Source organism: Charadrius vociferus, unplaced genomic scaffold (genome assembly GCF_000708025.1).
Source record: "Charadrius vociferus isolate BGI_N301 unplaced genomic scaffold, ASM70802v2 scaffold32, whole genome shotgun sequence".
Classification (NCBI taxonomy): Eukaryota; Metazoa; Chordata; class Aves; order Charadriiformes; family Charadriidae; genus Charadrius; species Charadrius vociferus.
Window position 1 is genome coordinate 5463037 of NW_009647856.1, and position 23931 is coordinate 5486967.

Consider the following 23931-nt stretch of genomic DNA (forward strand, 5'->3'; position numbering starts at 1 on the left):
CGTATTTTTGGACAGAAGGAAATTGTCTCAGAAGAAGATTCAGATCTGCTCCACTGGAAATCTCACAGTTATTATGATGTGAGAAGTGTCTGCTGGAGCTGGCCTTTACAGTAGTTTGCACCGAATTAATTCAACTTTCTGCCCAGAAGAAAGGTAGATTAGCTTAGGGTACTATTATTACCAGTAGTATGTACATGAAATAGCATATAAACCTGTGGAGCTAATAATGTCATTTAACATACTTTTGGTGCGACCAGTATATTTAGTACTATTTTTCTCAGCTTAGGAAAGGTACTGAAAACCTCAAGAAAACAAGGTTTGATAACAAACGACGCAGTGAGGCACACAGAGTGACAGTAAAAGAGCTAAATATATTTGGTCTAGACAAGAGTAAACCCAGGGAGACGTGATCACAGACTATAAATAATTTCAAGGCAACAAAAAGAGAGAAAGGGATTATTCAGTCTCAGGAGGAGTTACAATGGCAAGTAATGGATTGAAGCTAATGAAGGAAAAGTTTAAGGAAGGCACTGGGGAACAGCTCCGGACACCCAAAGTAATCAGGAACATAGACATGGAAGGAGGGTAATATCAGAGCAGACAGTCATGTGAGTGGGCAGCACAGACACTAATGGTCAAGAGGAGCATGACTTGATTGCTCAAGCAGCGTTTTTCAGCCTTATAGCCTGAGTGGGATTTTCAGAAGTACTTGTAGGCATTTAATTTAAATACAAGGTTCCGAATAAGCCATCTCGAGTCCTACCAAATTGACAGAAAATGCTTTTGACACCTTTTTGGATGCTTTCATGACATGTCAGGAGCTTTTTGAAAATCCCATCCTAGATGTCTAAACTTCTGGGGTTCCTTTAAAAAGCCAATATTTAATTCCCATGCAGTGTTACATATTGACTCTGAATGAACTTGTGCCATTCTAATGTAGACAAATACCGGTGGTGTCACCAATAAACAAGCTTAGAAACATAATAGTAAGAATGAAAAAAAAAAATGTTGACTGGCTTGAGATTTTATTATTAGGCACAAACGTTGCTTAGGACTCAAGCTTCTGAAAAAAGAAAAAGGGTGAGCTCCTGGAAATGTATCCAGAGATTTTAACTACTACCTCACTCTAGTAGGTAAAAGACAAAAAAAAAAAAAAAAAAAAAAGTAGTTGGACATAATATTCATCCCTGCCAATATTGAAGCAGAAATGTCCCTGTATGACAGGTGCCAGACAGCGTGTTAGATATGCTGGGACGGTGTATTACTGTATGTCCTACAGATTCACCCACCAAATAACCCTGCTGTTTGGTTAAGGCCTTCCCTGCTCTGAGAAGTGTTTATGGTACAGTTATGCCTCCTGTACATACATGTTGGTTTTTTCTGCTAGACTAAGCTTGCTTTTATTGGCACGACCACTCTCGTCTCCCTGAATTGAATAAATTTTACCAGCAAAAGGACTTCTGGGCAAAGGGTTTACAGTGGAACTCTTGGTGATTCAATCATGAGGTCAGCTGTAGGGTTTTTCCATGCACAACATGTCTTCACATAATCACCACAGTTGGAATGAACCTCTTGGGATTGTCTTGTTCAATCTCCCCTGCTCAAAGCAGGGTCACCTACAGCAGGTCCCTCAGGGCTGTGTTCAGTCAGGTTTTGAATATCTCCAAGGATGGACACTCCACAACCTCTTTGAGCAACCTGTACCAGTGTTTGACCATCCTCATAGTTTTCTTATGTTTAAACAAAATGTCCTGTATTTTGGTTGGTTCCCATGGCCTCTCGCCCTGTCACTGGGCACCTCTAGGAAGAGTCTGGCTCTTTTTTTCTTTTCTCCCCTCATGAGGTACTTATATGCACTGATAAGATCCTCCTGAGACTTCTCTTCTCTAAGCTGAACAGTCCCAGCTCTCTCAGCCTTTCCTTATCTGACAGTTGTTCCAATCCCTTAGTCATCTCCATGGCCTTTTGATGCACTTCCTCCAGTATGTTCATGTTTCTCTTGTACTGGTGAGCCCAGAGCTGGGCATAGCAGCCCACATGTGTCTCACCAGTGCTGAGTAGAAGGGAAGGATCACTGTCCTTGACCTGCTGGCAACACTCTGTAATGCAGCCCAGGGGGACATTGACCTTTTTTGCTGCAAGGGCAAATTGCTGGCTCATGATCTGTTTGTTCCCACCAGGACCTTCAGGATCTTCTCTGTAGAGCTGCTTTCCAGCTGGGTGGCCCCCAGCATGTACTGGTGCCTGGGGTTGTTTCCCCCAAAGTGGAGGACTCTGCTTTTCCCTGAGATTCCTGTTATCCCATTTCTCCAGCTTGTTGATGTACCTCTGGATGACAGCACAACTATGTAGTGTATCAACAACTCCTCCCAGTTCTGTACTATCTTCAAACTTATCAAGGGTTCACTCTGTTCCAGCATCCAGGTTCTTAATGAAGGTGTTAAGCTGCATTGGTACTAATATCAGCCCCTGGAACAACTAGTGACCGGCCTCTGACTGGAATTTGTGCCACTGATCCCAACCCTTTGAGAGCAGCAGTTCAGCCAGTTTTTGGTCCACCTCACTGTCCGCTTATTTAGCCTGTACTTGTCAATGAGGATGTTATAGGAGGCAGTGTTAAAAGCCTTACTAAAGCCAAAATAAGTAATAACAACTGCTCTCTCATCATCCATAAAGCGAGCCATTTCACTGTAGAGGTCTATCAGGTTGGTTAAGCATAATTTCCCCTATGTAAATCCATACTGACTACTGCCAGTCATTGTTCATCCATGTAGGCCTCCTGCCACATCTGCTTGATTTTCTGCCCATTGGGAGGGGCCATTCTTAAGCTTGGATGAGGAAATTCTTGGAAAACAGCCAGCCCTCCTGGACCCCTCTTCTCTCCAGCACCATATTCCGTGATATTCTTTCAAGAAGATGCCTGAACAGGTCAACCTGCTTTGCAGGGTGGTGATCCTACTTTTTGTCTTGCTTCTTCCTCTCAGGATCCTGAAATCCACCATTTGCTGGTTGTGGCAGCCAAAGCTTTCCCTTCCTGTCACACTCCTGACAAGTTATTTCTTGATTGTAAGTACAAGATCATGTGGAGCGTCTTCCTTCATCAGTTTCTCAATCACCTGTTTTAGGAAGTTGACCTCAGTGCGCTCCAAAAACCTCCTGAATTGCTTCTGCCCTGCTGCATTCTACCTCCAGCAGGTATCCGGGTGGTTGAACTGCCTCAAGAAGACCAGAGCCTGCAAACATAAGATTTCTGCCAGTTGTCTGAAAAAGACCTCATCTACTTCTTCCTGATTATGTGGTCTATAGCAGACACCCATCACAATGTTGTCCACTTTGGTCTGCTTGCTAATCCTGACCCATAATCTATCAGCTGGCCCAAGACTCATTGCCGGGCAGAGCTCCATTCGCTCCCGCTGCTCTCACAGAGTCCAGCTCCCTCTCCTCACCCTGCTACCAGGGCACTGACCTATGCTGTAATTGCACATCAGTAAGTAGAGCAAGAGACATCTGTCTGCTGCCACAAGTCACAGACTTCCAGCCTTCATCATCATCACGGCAGTCTCCATTTCCCAACTCAACAAACATAGGCTGCATAGTTCTTCTTCAGTACAGACCAGGCTTTTGTACCTGTAGAGTGTCAGATAAGATCCAGTCCACCTTTTTCTCACCTTGTCTGATGCTGCAGAGTCTGCCGACCTCCTCCTGTAGCTCCTTAACTTGACAACAAAAATCCTCCACATCTTCTGCAGAAAAGGAGAACAAATCCCCCAGCCCCCATGAGAGGTCTCGGGCATCCCTGCAGCCCCAAAGCTGCAGAGCTGTATCCTCCCTCAGAAGATCAGTCTGGGTCAGTCCTGAAATGCCAGGGAGAATTGCCCCGTGGCCACTAAGGATGATGCTCTGTGGCACCCCCATTGCTCTGCACACACACAAAGCCTTCAGCAAAGATTCCAGCCCTCCTCTGTGCTCATTTCTGCATGCAGCTGAACATCTTAGCTGTCCAGCACTTAAGAGAGGGTTCTTCCCAGCACCTGCAACAAGAGTGCCCAACCTTGCCTAACCAAGAGTCAGCTCAGACAAAAGCTCCAAGCTGGCCAAGACAGCCGACAGAGCTCCTTAGAAGCTGCTGGAGGTTGCTAGAAGTCACAGCCTCCTGCAGCAATCCTCTCCCAGCAGCAGCAAGGCACCCTGACATTCTTTGAAGTATTCCCAAGAGTTCTCCAATGATCCCAGAAATTTTTCCCAGAAGGTCTAGAAGATCCCAAAGCAGAGGCCGGAAACTGCTGTGCAAACTGTTGTATTTGGGGGCTGACTCTCAGATGCACTGTCAAAAAGCTGCTGGAAAAGATAGATTTCTCTGACGCCATCGATTTTCATGCAGAAATCCACATTGATTTCAGAATCAAAGATACAATGAAATCTGATATGATTAAATAAGCATACACAACATAAATTCATAGTGGCCCTGTTATCTAGAACTTTTAAGGGAATTTTCAACCTGATCACCTTAGAGGAAGGCTTAAGAAATGCAGCAATAACACAGGAAGGAAAAGTCTGGGTGATAAACTGGTTATAACGAAATCAGGTGTCCAAAGTTCCTACTGTTTAGACATTTTGTCCCTGCATTTTCTTTGGGGGTAATTCTGGCTCAAGGAGCTTGCCTCCCTGCCAGTCATTCCTGCCTGGTCTGGCAGGACTGCCTCCATTCTGCCAGCACATCGCTGCCCGTGAGGCCAGGTTACACATCGAACCGCTGAAGTGACCTGGATTAAAAGAAACCCTGTGGGATGGGGCTATTTTTAACCCAAATCATTTCATTGATTGAGTGTATAATTATGTCAGCACAGCTGAGCTGCTCCTGGAGGCACAAACGCTAGCAGAGCAGGCTGGAGGGGAGGGCACTGCTACCGAAGGGGACTTACCTTGAAGTAAGTCCTACCTTCATTTATTCTTGTTTTATAAGAAAACTCCCAGTCCTGTGTTACTGGTTCAAGACCCACCCAGAACCCTCTGCGGAGCCCTGTGGATAAAATGCAGAGAAATGAAGGGGAAAGTGCATCTGGAAACACTAAGGTGTCCCTCTCCCATGCTGTCCCTCTAGGGTCTTCCATGTTCCCTCACCTGTGAAAGCTGAGCACCTTTTCATGGTGCTTGCCACATCTACTTTGGGTAAATTGTGATTATTACATGATCACATTAATTATACTTAGTGCTGACAAAGCACTTCGTCCTCTATGTATATGTATAAAGCAACAAAGTCCATTCCCTACTCTATTTTTCATTTTGCACCAATTATTTCTGACAAGGAGATATGAGAAGCATTCCCATGGAAGAAGGCTAATCTCCAAGGACTGCAGGAGTGTAACTAAGGAAAAACGAGCCTTGGATGTATAATCATTCAAATTAAGCAGTAGAATTTAAAGCAGTTTAATTCAACATCTTAATTAAGGAATCTGCTTGGAAGAAAAGAATATAAACTGAAAATGAGGCAGTAAACTGGCACCTAGTTATACCACTGAATGAAAAGGAAGGAAGATAGTGCCAGCAAAGTTGCACTAACAAATGCCCCGAGGCAACTACTCTAAAATCCTGCAGTCTTACAAACAGTTCGTTTCTCAGCCCAAAAATTTCTGTCACAAAGTCAGGGCACCTTTCAGACCCAGTCTGACAAGTGTCACCTGCTCTTACGTTTACTCCAAATCACACCTATGTTCCTGCAAGGGATTTTTCAGGTTCTCTGATTAAGATTGAAGCTGGAGGCTAAACTGTTTTTTAAAAGGGATGGTCTACATGAGGCATCTAACGTTAACCCAAATAAAGCACGGTATGTGCAAGCTGGTTTCCACTGTAGCCGGCTTTGCCCAGTTGTTGCGTGACAGCCATTCCAGAGGCTTTCCTGATAAATTTAGAAAATCAGGGACAGGAGAGATGAGAGAAAGAGAGCAGGACTATCTTTTCTGTGCCAAACTGAGGGAGAACACATTCAGCCAAGCTCCTTCTGATATGCAGACACACAGAACGCCGTCAGCACTATGCACCTCACTCACATGATCCTAGGGTTGTGGAAGACAAGGATGCTACAGATGTTCAAGCCAGTCTGTACCAGTGCAGACCCCCAGGACCGTGGTTCCTGTTGTTGTATGATAATGTTTCTAATATCCTGCATTTCAGACCTTTCCATACTGAAACACAGCGCTTTGCACCCACTCTCTCCTAGGTGCAAACCACCACCATGTGCATCTCTGTGAGTCTGAGCGGCTTTGTTGTGCTGGGCTGCTTGTTCGCACCCAAGGTGCACATCATCCTCTTCCAGCCCCAGAAGAACGTGGTCACTCACAGACTCCATCTCAACAGGTTCAGTGTCAGTGGGACCGGGACCACTTATTCCCAGTGTAAGTAACAAAACTGTCACCTCTCTATGAGGATGTGGGGTTGTGGTGAGTTTGGGTAAAGACAAGATGGGTTTTTTACCAGCAACCAAAAGACCTTTATAGGCTGGGCTGTGTACTCCATGGAAGCATCACTTCATTTGCATCTGGAGAGAAAAAATCATCCCCCTCCCATGGGAATCAGCTCAGAGCCCGCTCTGAAGCTCACTGAAGTCAGCAGAAAGCTTTCGGCAGGCTCTGACTCCAGCCCGCTGCACAAAGCAAGTAGAGCCCTCCGCTTGCTGTCACTCTCGCAGCAACGACGGGAACAGATTGCCCTGGAGTATTCCTGTCAAAATGACATGCCGACAGGACCTGGGCCACAATGCAGCTTGCTCTCAGTGGCTCGTATCACCTGCATGATAAGGAAAGGCTCCAAGTCTGCAGCAAATGCCATACACTGTATCTGTATGCAGAGTGTGAGCAACACCCTTCATAAGTGCCACAGCCAGGAGAAGCAATCAGTGCTCTGCCGCAAGGACGGCTGATCTGCTCTGCCTCCCTCCTTTCCTTTGTCTTCAGTCCCTTCATCCCAAGCAGATTCACATCTGTGATTTTGATTTGAGGCTGTCACTACTCTTCTGGCTGAGCTTCTTAGGGATTTTTTTTTGATTGAAAAAAAAAAAAAAACCAAAACCACCTGTATGGTTTGGGTTTTCTTTCCCTGTCAAGCTTAACTAGTCAAGGATGGGAGAAAACAGCACCTTGTTCATGGAGCTCTGCAGACAGCATACCTAACCTGGAAAGCTAATTGAAAAAGCACACTACAACCAGAAAAAGTCAAGGAATAGGAAACAGAGGAAAGGGCGGACACAGAGCAAGGCTTGTCAGCAACTTCACAATAACGTAGCCTCAGGTTTTTGAATATGACCTAAATTTCAAAATTGGCTAGAGGCCTTTGGCACTTCAGATTTCAGACAGAACACAGAAGGAACTTGGGACCCCTCTGTGTATCACATTGGCAGGGATTAGGAGGTAAAGGGGTCCCAGCCATCTCTGGCTCTCCCAGCCCACTCCCAAATCATACTGCATCATGAATGCCCAGCGTCCCTTAACAAGAGAGCAGCCATGTGGCACTACACGTCCCCCATTTCATCAAAGTCGGGACTGCATCCAACCCTGACACCAGAAACCCAAATCTCCTTGCTGTTTTGGAAAACTTAAACCAAAAGAGATAGATGGTCCTAAGTGCCCAAAGTGCTAAGCACTACCAAAAGGCCTGGATACGCGAGACCGAGGGATTCCCAACAACCTTTAGAAGTTTGGTTTCTTGATGAAATGGTAAGTCCTATGAGATTATTTTCATCCCTGATGAATTTTGTACCAGTCATCTTCGCAAGTTTTTTAATTCTCTCATACTATGGAATAAGCTTAGACAGAAATCATTTTGATTGATGGATACTTTTGTACGGGACTGCATTTTGGAATTTTATATTTTTATTATGACAACTGGATAATACATGTGTGTGTGCAAGCATGTGCACAACTGAAAGATGTCTTCAGTGCACATCTTTACATTAAAAGCCTACTTTTTCAGGTTTATGAATAGCTTTAAAACATTCAGGAAAGCATAAATATCCAGACTTACAATCTCTTGCTACTTCATTGTTTAGAAAGGTGGCCCTAGTCATTTACTTTTCCTGCTTACACCTAGCTGAATAAGGGCTGCTTGTCTTTGCTGGTCTTTTCAGACCATGGCAAGACATGGACCTGGAAGCAGGACTAAAAGGTCCACGACATACAATGGAAAAAGCCCTAGTTTCCATCTAGGACAATTATTTGGGAAAATAACACCAAGAATTCATTGTCTGTCACAGTGCCAATATTTTTAAGAAGGAAAATTTTCCTTTACTCCCATTTCTTTGTAAATTATTTTAAATAAATTTGCATTTAAGTTTTTAACTGCTTAGTCATTTATAAACCACCAAAAGCTTGTCATCCAGACTGATTCTAATCCATGTCTAAAATATTCCTCTCATCAGTCCCGGGGCTGTCAGCTTGTTTTTATTTTGGTCTTGATGGTGTTTTCATCAGTCAGCAGTGGCTTAATATGAGACTGATCAAAATAAGCTACAGGGCAACATCCAAAAAGCCAGTTCTTGTTCATTATCAGAGCTTTAGAGGACAGGAGTACACATGTTGCTCGAATGGGCAGCGTTTCCTGTCTCCAGGGATTCCCACTTCCACTGCATCTCAGGGCTGCCACCACCTCTTTACTCCATCAGTCCTTAATGCCATAAGTGTAGTGGGTCATGAACAGCAAGTGACTCACGGACAGTTTTTAACACAGCTTTTTGAACCGTGAAAACTGGTCTAACACTATGAGAAAAGGTAAGTGACACTCGTGATGCTCTTGGGTAGCGTTTAGTGTTAGCCCATGTGTATCGCAACTACATCCCTAAACTGAGCAGTGGAGGGAGGGCCTGAGTCAATGGTCAACCACATAAGCTGCAGTGTGGTCATGAAAGCTAAACTAAGCCCCTCATGTAGCCATGTGAATACAGCTCCTCGTCTTTGCTACACACTGTGCAGAAAGCAAGTAGAGGTGAATACTTGGCTGCTAAGCGAGGAAACTTGTCTTAGAGGCACCAAGCTTTGATCATTTTGACAGCTGAAGCCTGGACTACAGAAGAATATAGATTTAAGCTGAAAAGAGGCAGGATATATGTGTATCTAGGTATATGACATGTTTTGAAACATATATATCCATACACATTTATTTGAATCTAAAAATTCACATTTGGCAGAGTACTGTGGAAGTTCTGCTTCCCCTGCAGTGTTTCCCCCATCAGGATATTCCCCAGTTTTCCTGTGACCTGTTTTATGGGCTTAGCAGAGATATTCCCATAAGGTAGGAGGTCTGCACTCATAAGACTTTCCAGGGAGCTCAGGACTGATTTAACCACCTATGTGATTTAGATTGAGCTTTTACACCCAGAACGTGCTGTTCATCCAGGTTATATCCACATGGAGAGCTACACATGGACTTGAGCTCCTCCAGGTGTCTTCCAAAGGGATCAGAAAAAAAAAAAAAAAATTGAAGCTACTGTTTATAGCCAAGCTGGTAAATTTTATCTCTCAGTATTTATTTTGCTAGGCTTTGCTCCAAACTAGCCTTGATATATGGCTTTTATACATGATTAACTCACAGTTGTCCAGCTGTGAGCAAGAGTAGAGGAAGTGGCTCACAGAGAGCAAGCTTGAATCTGCCTGTTCCTGACTATGTAGACATGTGCGAGGTGCCCACAACAGTGCTGGGCTCTTGCATCTTACCTCTGGTTCTTTATCTAAGCAAAATGAGGGACAGCTGGGAAATAGGAGATCAAAAGCATGAATTGCTGCCAAATCAAGACTTCATGTCACACATTTTTTCTTGGCCTCCATGCAGGGCAGAATGGAGGTGAAGCAATATTTCGTGAAACCCCTTGGCTGCTGCTGTAAGACACAACGTGAAACTCGGAACCCTGCAGGGCCAGCAATTAACATTGCTAAAGTCTGCAAGGAAAAGTAAAATCTTTTGTTCAGTCTCAGAGAGAGCTGGGTAGTCAGTGTGAATACTTTACTCCACCGAGCAGAGCTAATAACTGCCTCCCAGCACTACGAGAGAGGTACGTGTTGTGGAGGAAGCCTGGGAACTGAAAACACAAGGCCACTTGTTTCTCGCCTACCACCATATTTCTCTGTCCAACACTGACATCCTCCTGACCCACTTACGTTAGTATTTGAGCTATTCATGCTCTTCAATGTGTTGGACTTCAAAAACACCCTGAAGTTAAAAATGTCTCGGATGGGTGACTGATGTTCACAGAAATGAAATGCTTTTGCCTATAGTCATACTGCAGCAGAACAGGGATTTGAATCAGGCCTCCTCAGCAGTAGTGATTTTTCTATTTGCCAACAATAAGTAGAAATAAAACCAACAACAATAATAAAAATTTCAGGTCAATGTGCTACCATATTATACCCAGTTAAAAACTGAATACAAAACCTGATGGTTAATTTTCAGAAAATCATAGACATGATGCCCTGTGCCCTTTTACCTACAAGTGATTGCTCTCATATGTCACTCACAACGCATATCCAGAGAGATATGAGATATGAGAGATATGAGACATCAAAGTCCATCCTCCTAATTCAGAGAAGGGGCTCATTCTTGGCTCTCCTGTTTATCAAGAATATGTCCTGCCCTCTGAGTAGTAGGTTAGTCCAATAGCTGCCTTTAAATCTCTCTTGTTGAAGCAGTTCTGATTTCCATGAAATATTTATTGTCATTGAAAGAATCAGAAATAGTAGCTGATTTGAAGAAATAGTGATCTGTTCTGAAAATGATGCTGAGCGTCTTTGGAGAACCAGTCTGTAACTGAAAGTGTAGCCAGCACCAGTTTTGGAAGACTGAGCGTGCCCTTGTCAGCTGCATAAATTGCTTTTTACACTGGATGATTGAGTTTACTAAGTCACTGCTTGCCATGTGTTTTGTTTGATGAAGGCATCACATTTCTCTGGGTCACTGCTATCATTAACCTAATGTATCTTTCAAAAAACGGCTTTGTGGTGCCATAAGCAGAGATGTCACAGAGTATCTGAGAACACATTCCTGATGCCCAATGGATAATTTTAACAAAGATGGACAAACCAGCTTGCTTTTAAATTAAAATCCAGAAGGCTTTAGCAGAATGATAATATATCCTGCAGTCAAAATACAAATACATTCAGAAACAGATTCTGATACTCAGATGTAATTGTCGTTTTATATCACTGAAACAATGAAAACATGCTGTATAAAATATTAGGCAATGTAGACAGCGGTATCAGAATCTTGCCCTCACCTCAGGATGCATATTGAATACTGATCCATTGTTCCTAGAAATGAAGGGTATTGCACCAGAAAATATTCTGGGGTTAGGTTAGAAATAATTTTTCTTTCAAATTCAGTTATTAAAAAATTTCTTTACTCCATCCAACATGTACTTAGAATTCTTATTTTTTTTTTAAATAAAAAGTAGATGAACACACAGTCCTGATATGCAGAGATGGATTCTCTCCTGGATTTAAAAATGTATATATTTTATTTCAGGAATGTCCATTCCAATTATGTGAAAGCTCAAAGGATCAGACCTTAGCATTTCTTGCCAATAAAACACGAAAAATCCAAAGGTTCACTTTTTATTCTACAGAGATATCTTAGCACCACTCTAGCTATATTAATTCACACTACCATGCGAAGTGCTATGAAGTGAGACCCAGTGGCCCAGAATCAGCCAAAATTATTTCATGCGTTTTATTCAGATGCTTCATGGAGAAGCTTAGTCAGCCTAAGTGCTCTCAATGGTAAGAAAAAGAAATCAGGTTCCTGCAGAGGATGCTTCGGCCTCAGATCTGAATTGCCTTGTAGAGGTGCAAGCAGTATCACCATCAGCTCCACTGCTGACACAGTCACATACAGTGACTTTTCAGTCAGCATGTTGGTTAGATCAGGTGAGATGGTCCAGACCAACATAAATTCTAATCCTACACGTTGTTGTAGCTTTTTTGCCACCCTGAAGTTGGTTGATTTTCCCTTCTCTTTCTCTTTCAGCATCTGCCAGTATGTACGTACCGACCGTCTGCAACGGAAGGGAAGTTCTGGACTCCACCACTTCATCTCTGTGATTGTGACTTGCAGTTCAGTTCTTGAGTTTTTAGACTGTTAGGCAAAATTTTGCACATGTTGTGCACTCCGGAAAACACCAGAAAAACAAAAGAAATCAAAACAAAACTAGTACCTTTTTTTAGAAACAGTGTAATAAATTATTTTTGAGGATTGTACAGTATATAGTGATGTTCTGGAACTTTTTAGACTGATTTTAGCCCTTCTGTTGTTAACGGTTGTAAGGGACATGTAAATAACCATGGTTCACAATGTGCATAGTCCTGCAGTAAGGGAGTGATTTGTTGCAAGCACAGTTGCAATGTTAGGTGACTTCTTTCCTACAAAATTTTTTTGTAGCTCCTTGTTGTAATTAACTTAGACTGCATTTCTATGTTGTATATTACAGTCACCTTACGTGTAACAAATTGGTTTTCTCAGCACAAAACAGCAGTATTAATGTAAAGGCACCAATAATAAAAAGATAAAAGTTTTTCAGCATGGTTTCATTTTTGTTTCTTCCTCCCTCAAGGTCATTACATTTCTCTAGACATCAGGATAGATAAAAGGATAAAAAGTCTGCAGTGCTAGTGTGTGTATACACGTATCTGGGAGTGGGTCTCTGCCTGTGTTGCAAAATCCATATCACATAATACGTGTTTACGATGAATGTTCTGCCAGGATCAAGTATAAATTCCCTCTCCTTAAAAAAAATGCACATTATTACACCATCTCAAGTGTTCTTTCTGTTCTTAAAATGAAGGGTAATTTTCAAAAGTGAAAATGTCTAATTGCGTCTCAATGAGATATTAACAAAAAATGTTTGATCACTGGTTCACTCATTTGGCATGACTTAGTGCTGTCATGCACATAATAGATTGATAACATATAAAAACAAAGAGATTTTAGATTAAGTTGGCAAAGAGATGGAAGACAATCTGTCAGAAAATTAGCTAAGACTGTTTTATACCTCCAGCCAAAACAAAGCTGGTTCAGTTTGTCTGCATCAACCACAGAAATGGAGACGAAAAGAGTCACAAAAGAGAAATCCAGGAGACATTTACACATCTCTGGGGTGGCCTTTGCATTCAAAACAAACGATTCAGGACACACACACCAGCTACTTAGACAATTGCAAAATACCTTTAAAGTCTGGCATTTATAACTGCACTCTTAAAGCTGCCCTCACTCTACTGAAATAATCTGAAATCCTCCTTCTGCCAGGTCCAAGAAGTCATTAAGGAAACAAACACACCTTTGATTAATGTGCCTGGGCATATTTAGCTAAGGGCTTGTTCCTGTTGATCTCATTCCAGCTGAGGTCAATAGCAAAATTCTCATTGACTTCAAAGGCAACACCACCGAGGCTTGAAAGGCAGACATTACAGATACATACCATTGGATGTACAAGTTCTCTGGAGCCCAGTTCTCCTGCACTTGCAGATGTTTTTACACATTTCTGGAAAGGTGCAAGTCCTTAGGGCTGAACCAGCAAAGGAAGTAGCTGTTATTTTGAATGCAAAAATCAAGGATGCAGGTTCTTAAAATTCCTACTCACAGATATATACCTATTTTCTTTGGACATCCACATGTCCAGCAGCAAAGCCCTCTTGTCTACACTTCTGCTACTGGCTATACAGGCAGCTGTTTAAGTCTCTGCATCATGGAGGTGTCTAATAGAAAAATCCCTGTGACTTTCCCCAAAATAGGCATTGCTCAGCCCACGTTACATGCAGAGTCCTGCATTCAGCTTCTTTCTCTTGATAAGCTTTGGAGTGCCTAATGTTGCTCGGTACCCACAGGGGTCAAGATTTGACAGGCTGGGAGTCTTGCTTTCTAAATCAAGATGCCTTAAAGCATCTCAAGTTGGGCAGCTACATTCATTTGACTTTTGTGTGCTCTTTTGTGGAGTAAGAGGCTGTTCACAGTATGACAAAAGGTCTGAATATCTGACCATAATGCTGATGTCCCTGCACCTACATTATCTTTATGAAGCTTTTAAATGCCTAAGCCAATGAGAATTTCTTCTCAAATTTTATGGAAAGCAACAATCATGGTCAAATCCACCTCACTTAATATTTATTAGTATAAATAGCTCATATGAGATTGTCAACATCTTCTCCCTTTGTACTGATCCCTGCAGGCAGCGAACCACAGGAAATGCTGGGGATGAGAGCAAGGCTTAACCTAGCATCTGTGGTGCCTTACTGGAGGATACAGAAAAGTTTATTTGTCATTCAGAAGCCATAACTTCAGAGTGCCTTAGCTCTCTGATGATACAAATCAAGAGTGCATAAAGGTTTCTGAAAAACTGATCCATTTCTATTTATTGGCTGAGCAGAAAAATAAGACTCAAAAAAGATTATCACAGGTCATCTGAAGTAAACAAGGGGGGGGGGGGGTGGTTTTTTTTTGTAGGAGAGGTGTTTCTTTTTAAAGTCTTGAGTGAAGCTTGAAAGCAAAACCAAAATCAAAACATTTGTCTTCAAGTGATTGTCTTTCCTGAGTTAATTGAACACAACTGGTTTCAGTCATAGCCAAATAAATTTCAAAAGGAATTGTCTTTTCAAATGGCAAAATGATGAAAACCTGTTAAAAAAATATCATGTTCTACCTGAACAAAGCAAATCCCAAAAATCAACGGAAAATGTCCAAAATATCCTGGCTCCACCCAGAAATCATAGCTCTGGTTAAAGAGATTTCCACTGCAATCCTTCACCCAATTAGTACACACAGAGTAAAGGAGACCAAAACAAACCCTTAACTCATCACCAAAAGCAACATGTTCATGATGTCATTGCCTACTCATTAATGCTTGAAGTCTGCAAAATGAAAGGCAGGAGCTGTTCATCCAGAGCCACCTCAAAGCTTCTCAGCAACTTTGGCAAAGCTGAGTTTTGTCACTGTAAGAAGAAAAGAAGCCAAGGCCAGGCTGGGCTGGTTTTGCAACAGGAAGGGGATGGGTAGGTAGCAAAGGCAACTTGGAGTCCTAATCTTCTCATTTCTCCTACCTCTCAGGAAGTGGTAGGGTCAGGAAGGGGCTTCTCTCTACCCAGCAGCACCCCGTCCCTACACACACCAACCCCTGCTTTAGAGGTAACAATGGCATGCCAGATAACAACTTTCTAGTTTGTTGCCATTTTAAATGGAAGGAGGCAAGGACAGGAATAGGCTGAATGTAACACCAAAACTCTCAGAGGTCACTCTCGCATGTCTTTTATCCAAGCAAACACACTCCCACACAACCTCGCTTTAAGTGCTGTTAGAGCACCAGCCTCACGGTACATGAGACCTCAGAGTTTTCTTCTTGGTGAGATCCAACTCTACACATGCAGGGAAATAACCAAAACACAGTGGCAGCTTCTGACCAACTCAATTCTCATGTCTGCCTCGCTCCTGCTGCACATATGCAGTGTGGGCACACCCAACCAGGTGACTGGGGATGTCACCATATGTTGTGACACACACTGTGTATTCTAGGATGAGCCTGACCTCCTTTTACTCCTGCTCCCATCTCCTTACGTGCTTGCCAAAGAAGTACAGTTCACAAGCATTCAAAAGCAGCAAGAAGTAAAAACTAAGGGACTGAGTGAAGGAAGCATACAAGGGGAAAGACTAAGATAGCACACCACCAAAGATAAGCAGAACTTCCCAAGATTTCTCTTGAGGTTATCATTCCCTGTTACATTACCTAGAATAGCTATTTAAGGCCTCCATGCCTCATGATATGGACCAACCGACAGCATTCCTTGCTTAGGAAGAAATGTCATCCCCATTGGCGTGTCAGCACCAATTGTAGCTGCCAACTCTTACACTGAAGCACTTGTGTTGGCCACTGCTGGAGATGAGTGAACAACTGCTGGCTCCTAAATGGCAACATCTGCTGCTATTTTGTCTGATTATAATTAAGTATCTTGATTTTATGGGTACTACTGGCTCTGGCAGGATAGACGAACCAAAACTGTAAACTTTCCCCCTAACTAACGAAGAGTCTCAGAACCTCTTTTGCAAGAGCAAATGTCAAATCCTTTCTTTGAACAAAGATGACAGTTCCTTGAAGCTACTCAGTAACTTCCCATTGTGGCTCTAAGACACTTAATTTTCCCCAAGCCTAGACTCTTAATCAATCGTATTACATATTACCAACATCAACCAACATAATCAGAGCCAAGATAGAATACATTCTTTGCACTTTCCCCCCCTAGCAAGCACTGTCAAAGCTGAGGCAACAACATTCTGCTAATTTGCCAATAATTTATAGAGACACCACGAAAATGTGCTTAATCCTCAAAGAGATTCCGTTGCTTGACTCCAGATCTCAAAGAAAAGCATGCAAATGCGGCAATAAAATGCATTCCATTTAATCAAGTGAACACATAACAGACTAATTCACGTTGTTTTATGGCATCAAATAACAGTTTCTGATGTGATTCCATGTGGGAGAAAAGGGGGAGGTTGATGTAAGTATATTTTGGCAGAGTACTAGAAGAGGTCACAGACAGCTGATTTCTTAATGAAGTGTTAAAGGCTTCTGAAATTTGCCTCTTATGGGAAAACGGAAACTTCCCCTCTCTACTGTATCTTTAAGAGAAAAAAAAAAAAAGAATAGCAGAAGTCAGCTAAAATATGCCAGTTTTAACTTGCTTAATTGTTGGAAAATACAATTTTCTTATTTTAAGGTAAATAAAGTCTACAGTATTGGTTCGCATGCCACTGTGTTAGCACTGCACCAGATATGCCATTAGATTGCCTGGAAGAATTTTCAACAATATCATGACAAACCATTTGGAAGTAGAGCTGAGAAGGGTCATACAGCAAAGTCTGTCAGAGCTGACAAAAAAAAAAAAAATCCACCCTCTACTTTATTTGGAAAATAAAAGGGGAAGAGAAGGGAACCAAACAAACCCTCTGTGGTATTAAGTCAAATTAAATATAGTTCATAAAAATTAAGGCATTTTGATGTTACAATGATATGGGTCCAGTGATGAAAGCAGAAATTATGTTCTGGAGAATGAATTTTAATTATGGCTTGGAAAAAATATGGAGAGAGAAGGGAAAAAACTAAAGGAGATGTAAAAAATGCAATTTGATGGCAGTGGAAAGTTCTACCCGCCACTGCAGACCTGCAATGGAAAGGCTGCAGTTCCACCAAACACCTCAAGTCCAAAATTTCAAATATATTTTCACTTTATTTTATGAATGCCCATCAGATATATATCTTTGATGCTACAGCACACTAGTTGAATAAAAATCAACAACATAAAAACCCTCTTCATAAAAGATCCAAGAAGTGAAACCCCAAAGCCATAACCATTTACTCTGTGAGCACACCACCTTTGACAACCATATATAAATGACATCATGACAACAAATACAATGTACAATAATAAGTGTGCAATGGTACAAAATATACAAAAAGGAATGTGTATTTAATATACATTCAACAATACCCCATAAAAATCTTTGTTGGGAAAGTGAAGTGCCTTTTCAAGAACAACAAAAAAATGTACACCACTTCAGTTAAGATGCCTGAAGTATCTCCCATCAAAAGAGTAAAGCCTGCGTTCTTTGACTGGAGATAGAAAATAACTGAGCTGAATTTTTCCTAACAACAAAAAAAAAATAATCTAAACTTCATAAAATTTTTGTCCACATCTATATTATAATAAAATATTTAGAGTGCAGAAAATTCAGTTTAATTTAAATTTTAGTTAAAAGTGGGCCCTCTTTTATTGATAGATCTAGCTCAGTCATATAAAATCAAAAATCTATATTCCTTATAGTAAAAAGACCATTTCTGCCCATGTGTTTTTTCTGGTTTTGATGCATTCCACAATTCATATAATTTTGCTATAACAGAAATATGACTCTGACCAGAGGCCAATACAAGGATCGTTCCTTATTTTCTCCTGGCTCTACACAAGTCTTGCATAATTTTACTCAAATATTTTTTGCCTAAGTTTCAGATTCCTTTGAGTTCAACCTCAATGGGAATTTCAGGAAATTATTACAGTGGATATTATGAAGGTCACATGCTTATAATGTGGCTGAGTTTATGAAAAAGTCCACCTAGCCTCCAGTTTTCAAGGCACCATTTTGTGCCCTTCTTCCAAAGCAGCTACTTGCATTGACAGCAGAAAGCATTTAGATGCTGAGCTGCGCAAGTACGTAACCGATGCTCAGCTCTGCTGGGCATCCATCCTCGTTCCTTGTGTGGGTCCAGGAATAAAGATGTCTGAGTGTTTTTAATAGGCCTCCCAACTGACAAAGCTGATCCTTGATTTCCAGAAGTAGAGATTCTTGCTTTACCTCCAGAGTTCAGGATTTGCTGGTTGGCAGCCCAAGGGAAGGTACTGAAACTGTCAATAACCTCTCTTGAAAGGACAAGATTCCACAGAGAGGGACAAGTGCAATTTGCGCTGTAGGTATCCACTTTCCTTCTCTTTATAGAGTTTGAGCCTGCTACTGCATACAAACTCATGGGCCCAGACCTTCAATTCATACAACAGCAGTTAACACATTTAAGTTTAATAGCACCAGGTTTTACCCCAACCATGATGGCTGTGACTTAGGCATCAGAATGGGTTCAACTTGCAGGTGCAACACCATGCTTCTTGCATTAGAGGCCAACACAGACCATCCAGCTCTTCAAAGCATTAAAATCAAAAGTATTTTCCAAAGTTCAAAACTCACCTGACGCTCATTCCGAGTACCATTCACAATATTGATTTTAAGAGAGACTCATAGCTATGTTACTAAAGGACAATACACAACCTTTGCAGGAGGTTTCAGGCCTCTCTGAAAATCAATTCTTATGAATATGTGTAGAAGGAGTGATAGGAAAGGAAAGGTACCTATAAATCACATGGCATGCCTGAGCAATGCCCAGGTGAATGCAAAAAATTCATGTTATTTGCAGTACGTATATCTCTTCCTGAGTTGAATTTCATTCCCAGTATGGAATCCAAGTAACTGCTTTCTTTTTTTGGCAAGGTACTCAATCACGTGGTAAGGCAATCCAATTTTCTGGTTTGATTCCTGTCTTCTGTCCTCCTAAATAGCCAAATATTTCTCACCAAGATCACCACTACAATGTGTGCCAGAATATGTTTAAAATATGGTCCTGTAAAAATAGAAATTAGGTTTGTTTCTTTGAAGGCAGCATTAATTCTTCATATATTCTGGGATCTTGAAGATTTCAGCTGAACAGATTCAAAATGATCTTCCTTTTCCTGCAATGGAAAAGACAAGTTCCTATCAACTGGAATTCCTCAAATTCACTCCAACAGTTACTACAGTCATTTCTTCTCTTAATGTCTCCAGAGCAGCCTTTGCCAAAGACGTCACACTTTATTTCTACCAGTCATTAAGTGCACAGTTTCACCCTTTATTGTTTAATAACACTACTAATTCTGCAAAATATTTGGAAAATCAATAAAATTATGCCGTACATATTGTTCATGGTACTTACTTTAGAGGGTAGGGGGAAAGTTTGCATTTCAGACTCATAGTATAAGACAGGTAGAGCTAGGAATTGCAAGGTAATCATATCTATGGTTATTATTACTTCTGAATATTCTTCCTACAACAAATAATATGTTTGGAGCAAAGCCTGTGAATGTGAACACCACTGCCTCACTCCTGGGTTCCCATCCCAACTCCTCCTCTGGGACACCCACAGGACAAAAAGAGTCTACAAATCCTCTGCCATCTTAAAAATCAGGGTTGAAGGGTTGCATTTTCTTTCTGGTTTTATTTGCCAGGTGACAGCCAAGGCCATCTGGCATCAGGGTGAGAAATGTGGACGTATGTGTTGTGTGACCAACCCAATGGGCCATGCAGAAGCAATGAATGAAGGAGCCCTAATAAAACTACTCACTAGAAAATGCTGGTTCTTGCTTCGTGTACCTACCTTTTATACGTGTTGATGTACACAAACAGTTTGGAAACTATGTTAAACTAACCTTATGATCTGATCTTTAAAGCCATCCCCCTCGGAGAACAGGACAGCCTAGTGCAGAGGAGAGAACGAGCCGGGGAGAAACTTGTCCTACGCTAGCCTGCTACAGAGTACATATTTCTTGTTCTGAAGGACCTGGTATTGTTCTGCTGGAGACAACAGATGGAACGAGAACAGCCTCCAATCTGAAGCGGTTTCATAATTCTTTAACTTCTATATTCTCATTAAAAATAACTGTCATTTCTTTCTATACTACAGGCCTAGCCCCAAATTCCTTGGGTACTCAAAACCACTAATAGCTTCATGAGATGTTTTGCTTCATAGAAATGCCATTGCCTGAAGCTTGAACATATAGTTAGGATACTTCAGATTTTTCTTTATCTCTCAGTGTACCTTTCTCCTCTTTTTCTCCCCTGTTTTCCTCCACATATTTTTTTCTGTATTTTGCATGCATATGCAGCAGGAGATGAATTTCCTCATCTTTTGCATAAATGAAAACTGATGCCTGTAACATTTGTTTTGGAGAAATATATATTAAATTCCAGTTATCTGCAGGGATACAGGACACAGATTTCAGTAAGCTAATGAGGTACTGGAAGCTGAGTTTGCCAGCTATGATTATCTAGCAGGAAAAAAGGAACCAGCTTAGAAATATCTGACAGGCTTGTTTAAAAAGGAGAGAATACTCAGGGAGCCTGCTACAATGGATATAGGAACTTTAAAAAACTCTTTTTGAGTCCAAATAGGGATTGAAGTGGTCTGAATACTAAAGTACTAAAGCTTACTTTAAAGAAGTAAAAAAAAAAAAGCCACTTCTCCCACACTCTCGTCTCTGTACTTCTAATCAGGAAGGAGCCGGTGGTTGGCGCTGCAAATGGAGTCAGCGAAGCTTTTACACTTATCAGGCGTTCAGCAAAACATGACCCTCACCAGCAGCACTGGTCATTACGCTCAGGCAGGGCCAGCCAAGCCATTTCATGGACAAAAAACCATCATCAGTATTTCAAAGTCAGTCCCTATAGGATTTCAAATGGAATCAACTTCCATTTTTGCGACACCACCACAAAATTTGATGTGATTTGATTTTAGTTACATTTTCAATATTCTTAATATTGAATTAAGAATTAATATTGAATTTCTGCCCCTTTCCACAAGGAACAATATTGATTTTGCAAGACAAATAGTCAGGCTGGGGTTAAGAGGAAGTTCCACATATTAGCTCTGTAATGGTAACTTCTCCAGGGGGGAGATCTGGGAGCAGGTAGTGTGGAAAGAGGACAGCAGTCTAATAAAAAAAGTAAAAGAACAAAGAGAAGAGAAGAGTTGGGGGAGGGGGGCGGGAAGAAGGCACATAGTTTGTAATTACACTGCATTCAATCACAGAAAGGAAAAAAGCGAGACAAGAAAAAAATCTCAAAATTAAACATTCTGAAACATTATTTGGGCAAGAAACAAGAGAGTGACTTTTAAAATACTTTTTTATTTATGATGTTTTAAGAAACCTTCCTATTTTGAAACAATTCACTTCAGCAAAACTGTTTGAAAGGGAAAATGGCATTCACCCTTATCCTGATCATAATAGATGCCCCAGCTGGATTCCTTTAAAGACATCACTACCCTTCCCATAGACTTCAAGGCACTTGAAATAGAGACCAAAGTGCTTGTGGGATCTACCGAGATGGTCCTCTGTTGCTGCTCTCAGAAATGTTCAAAGGACACCGAAGATCTTTGTGCTGTGAATTCAGACATGTAACAATCCACATCACACGTGCTGCAGAAAAAAATGCTTTTTGCTGTTGCTTCCCACTGAAATGGAGGAGGTTGCTGTATTGGGTAGCAGGCTGTGGCTGATGCCTCCTCTTCAACTGAATCCTACAGTACTCAGAAATATGGTTCTCAAGGCAGCCATGAAGCCAGCCCAAGTGAACCGCAAGCAGCTGGCTAGTGGCTGTCTTCCCAATGTTAATTTTCTGCGTCTAATAGCTGTGTTTGCCTCAGCAATGGAGGTGTCTGGTAGGAACCCAGGAAGAGAGGTTCCCCACATCACTAACTGCTCTCTTAGGTATCACCCATGCGATAAGGAATGCTACTGAAATCCCTCTGCAGAAGAGGGAGCATTTACTCAATACGCTGCAACAGTTCCTATCATTATCCACGCTGTGGATTTCAGCGGATCGACTATGGACTGGGCAATGTGTGCGTGGGAGGCTGCACAAAGCACTGTGCAAATCACAGCCTCATCACGTCTAGTAACAAATAAAGGTAATAATTATTTTTAGTATTAATCGTAGTAATTACTACTCACCTTCGTTGCCAAGGACTTGAGCTTCCCCAGCAGTGACTGCTTATTTGAATATACTATTTCTTCTTCATTATCTTCTCCTTCCATTATAGCACAGCTGTCAGCAGCTGGTAGTTCGCACTCTTTGGAGTTCGCTGTCATCACTAATTTGGAATATTTATACTCCAGCCTGAAGATACAAAGCCAAACAGGCATAGGTTTTTTTACAAATGTCCCATATTCAAGGTTTTTGCAATTTAGATTATCTGCAGCCCTTCCATATAATTACTTCTGAGGTATTTACTGGAAATTAGATATTTTTCAATCATTAAAAATATGTAACCAGAATACTGTTAACAATACATCGAGCTCCTGCTCTCCAGATTAGACATCTATACTTATAAAAGAGCCATGTCTCCCCAGAAGACCACAGGTAGATCAAGAGGATTCCCTGCATGAAGAAGTTTGACCTGTGTGCTGGTTGGGGCAACAGCAGGTCTGACTTCAGCATGTTATCAGAATCTGCATCACACTCCTGCCCAAGGAGGCTATGAGGGAAAGGAGAGATGTGTAACACTGTGTGGTAGGAGGCAGCAAGAGGTGGGGACCATGATACTGGAGTCTGCATTTGACGAAGCTGGATTTGCTTCGGGGTGATGAAATCCCATGAAGGTGGAATCACGTTTTGAAAGCACGAGATTTGGGAAGCAGAGGACAATGGGGACAGGGAACAGTCAGTATGTTCAGTCTGAGAAGCAGGGATCTTTCGTGTGTGTGCCAGACGTGTCCTGGGAAAATAGACCTAAGCAACATATGGTCAAGAACCTTATTTTAGCCCAGCTGAAAGAGACTAATTAGACAAAAGATATATCCTTTTGTCTTTTAGACCCTGAGAAAGCCGTGTTGCTTCAGGACCTAAGGTCAGCTTCAAACTCTTGGGGGTTAAAAAGGCAGTTTCTATTGGGAAATTATGGCATAACAAATTACTGTGGATTTTCTATACTTTCCTCGCTAACATTTTTAATAGCCACTGTCGGCAGAAGAAACCTCAGCTTGGTGGATTAACAGATTGATCCGACATGGTTTTTCTCATCAACATTGTCATAAGATCAGGTCCATGAAATGTCTTTCTGTTCACTACATCAAGCTTTTAGCTTACTTTTATATGGAACACAATTTGCAGTACTTACTTCTGGTTCTTCTTCCAAAAATAGCAGGTCAAGGCTATGAGCAGAACAGCTGTGAAAGCACCAACACCAGCTCCAACTTTTAGCCAAAAATCCACTGTTTCACAAGTGCTGGTCCTTTTTTCTGGCAAGAGAACCCCTTTAATGCAATGCTTTGGCTCATTCCACACATACAAGGTTTCCTTTCGAACGGAAAACAGAAAACACCAAAAAGTGAGCTGCTTGTAGAAAAAGAGAGAACTATTCAGAGCTGAAGAAAACAAGTTGTTTTCAGGTAGAAAGTTTAGAAAAAGTTCTTTTCAACGAAAGCAAACCAAAACATGTACTTCAGGTTTTCGGACTACAGGTGGAATCATATTGTCTACATGGTTGCCCCCTTGATTGTGCCTGCAGGTTCAGACATGGCAAAAGGATTTCCTCTTCCACATTGTCCTTCACCCAGCATAATA

General features: G+C 41.6%; 2 protein-coding genes across 2 annotated transcripts in view; one reads left to right on the forward strand and one right to left on the reverse strand.

The window, feature by feature from the left end:
• The window catches only part of GRM3 (glutamate receptor, metabotropic 3), a 49206-nt gene extending 36651 nt beyond the window's left edge, over positions 1-12555 (forward strand). Inside the window, exons 4-5 of the mRNA XM_009882932.1 lie at positions 6218-6392; positions 12004-12555. Of these exons, the coding sequence (XP_009881234.1) occupies positions 6218-6392; positions 12004-12077 (249 nt within the window). The 3' untranslated portion in view covers positions 12078-12555. The remainder of the gene's footprint in view (positions 1-6217; positions 6393-12003) is intronic.
• Positions 12556-18535: 5980 nt separating this feature from the next.
• The window catches only part of KIAA1324L (KIAA1324-like ortholog), a 49439-nt gene continuing 44043 nt past the window's right edge, over positions 18536-23931 (reverse strand). The window contains exons 19-21 of the mRNA XM_009882933.1: positions 23486-23664; positions 22320-22485; positions 18536-19286 (exon numbers count right to left, since the gene is read on the reverse strand). Of these exons, the coding sequence (XP_009881235.1) occupies positions 19227-19286; positions 22320-22485; positions 23486-23664 (405 nt within the window). The 3' untranslated portion in view covers positions 18536-19226. The remainder of the gene's footprint in view (positions 19287-22319; positions 22486-23485; positions 23665-23931) is intronic.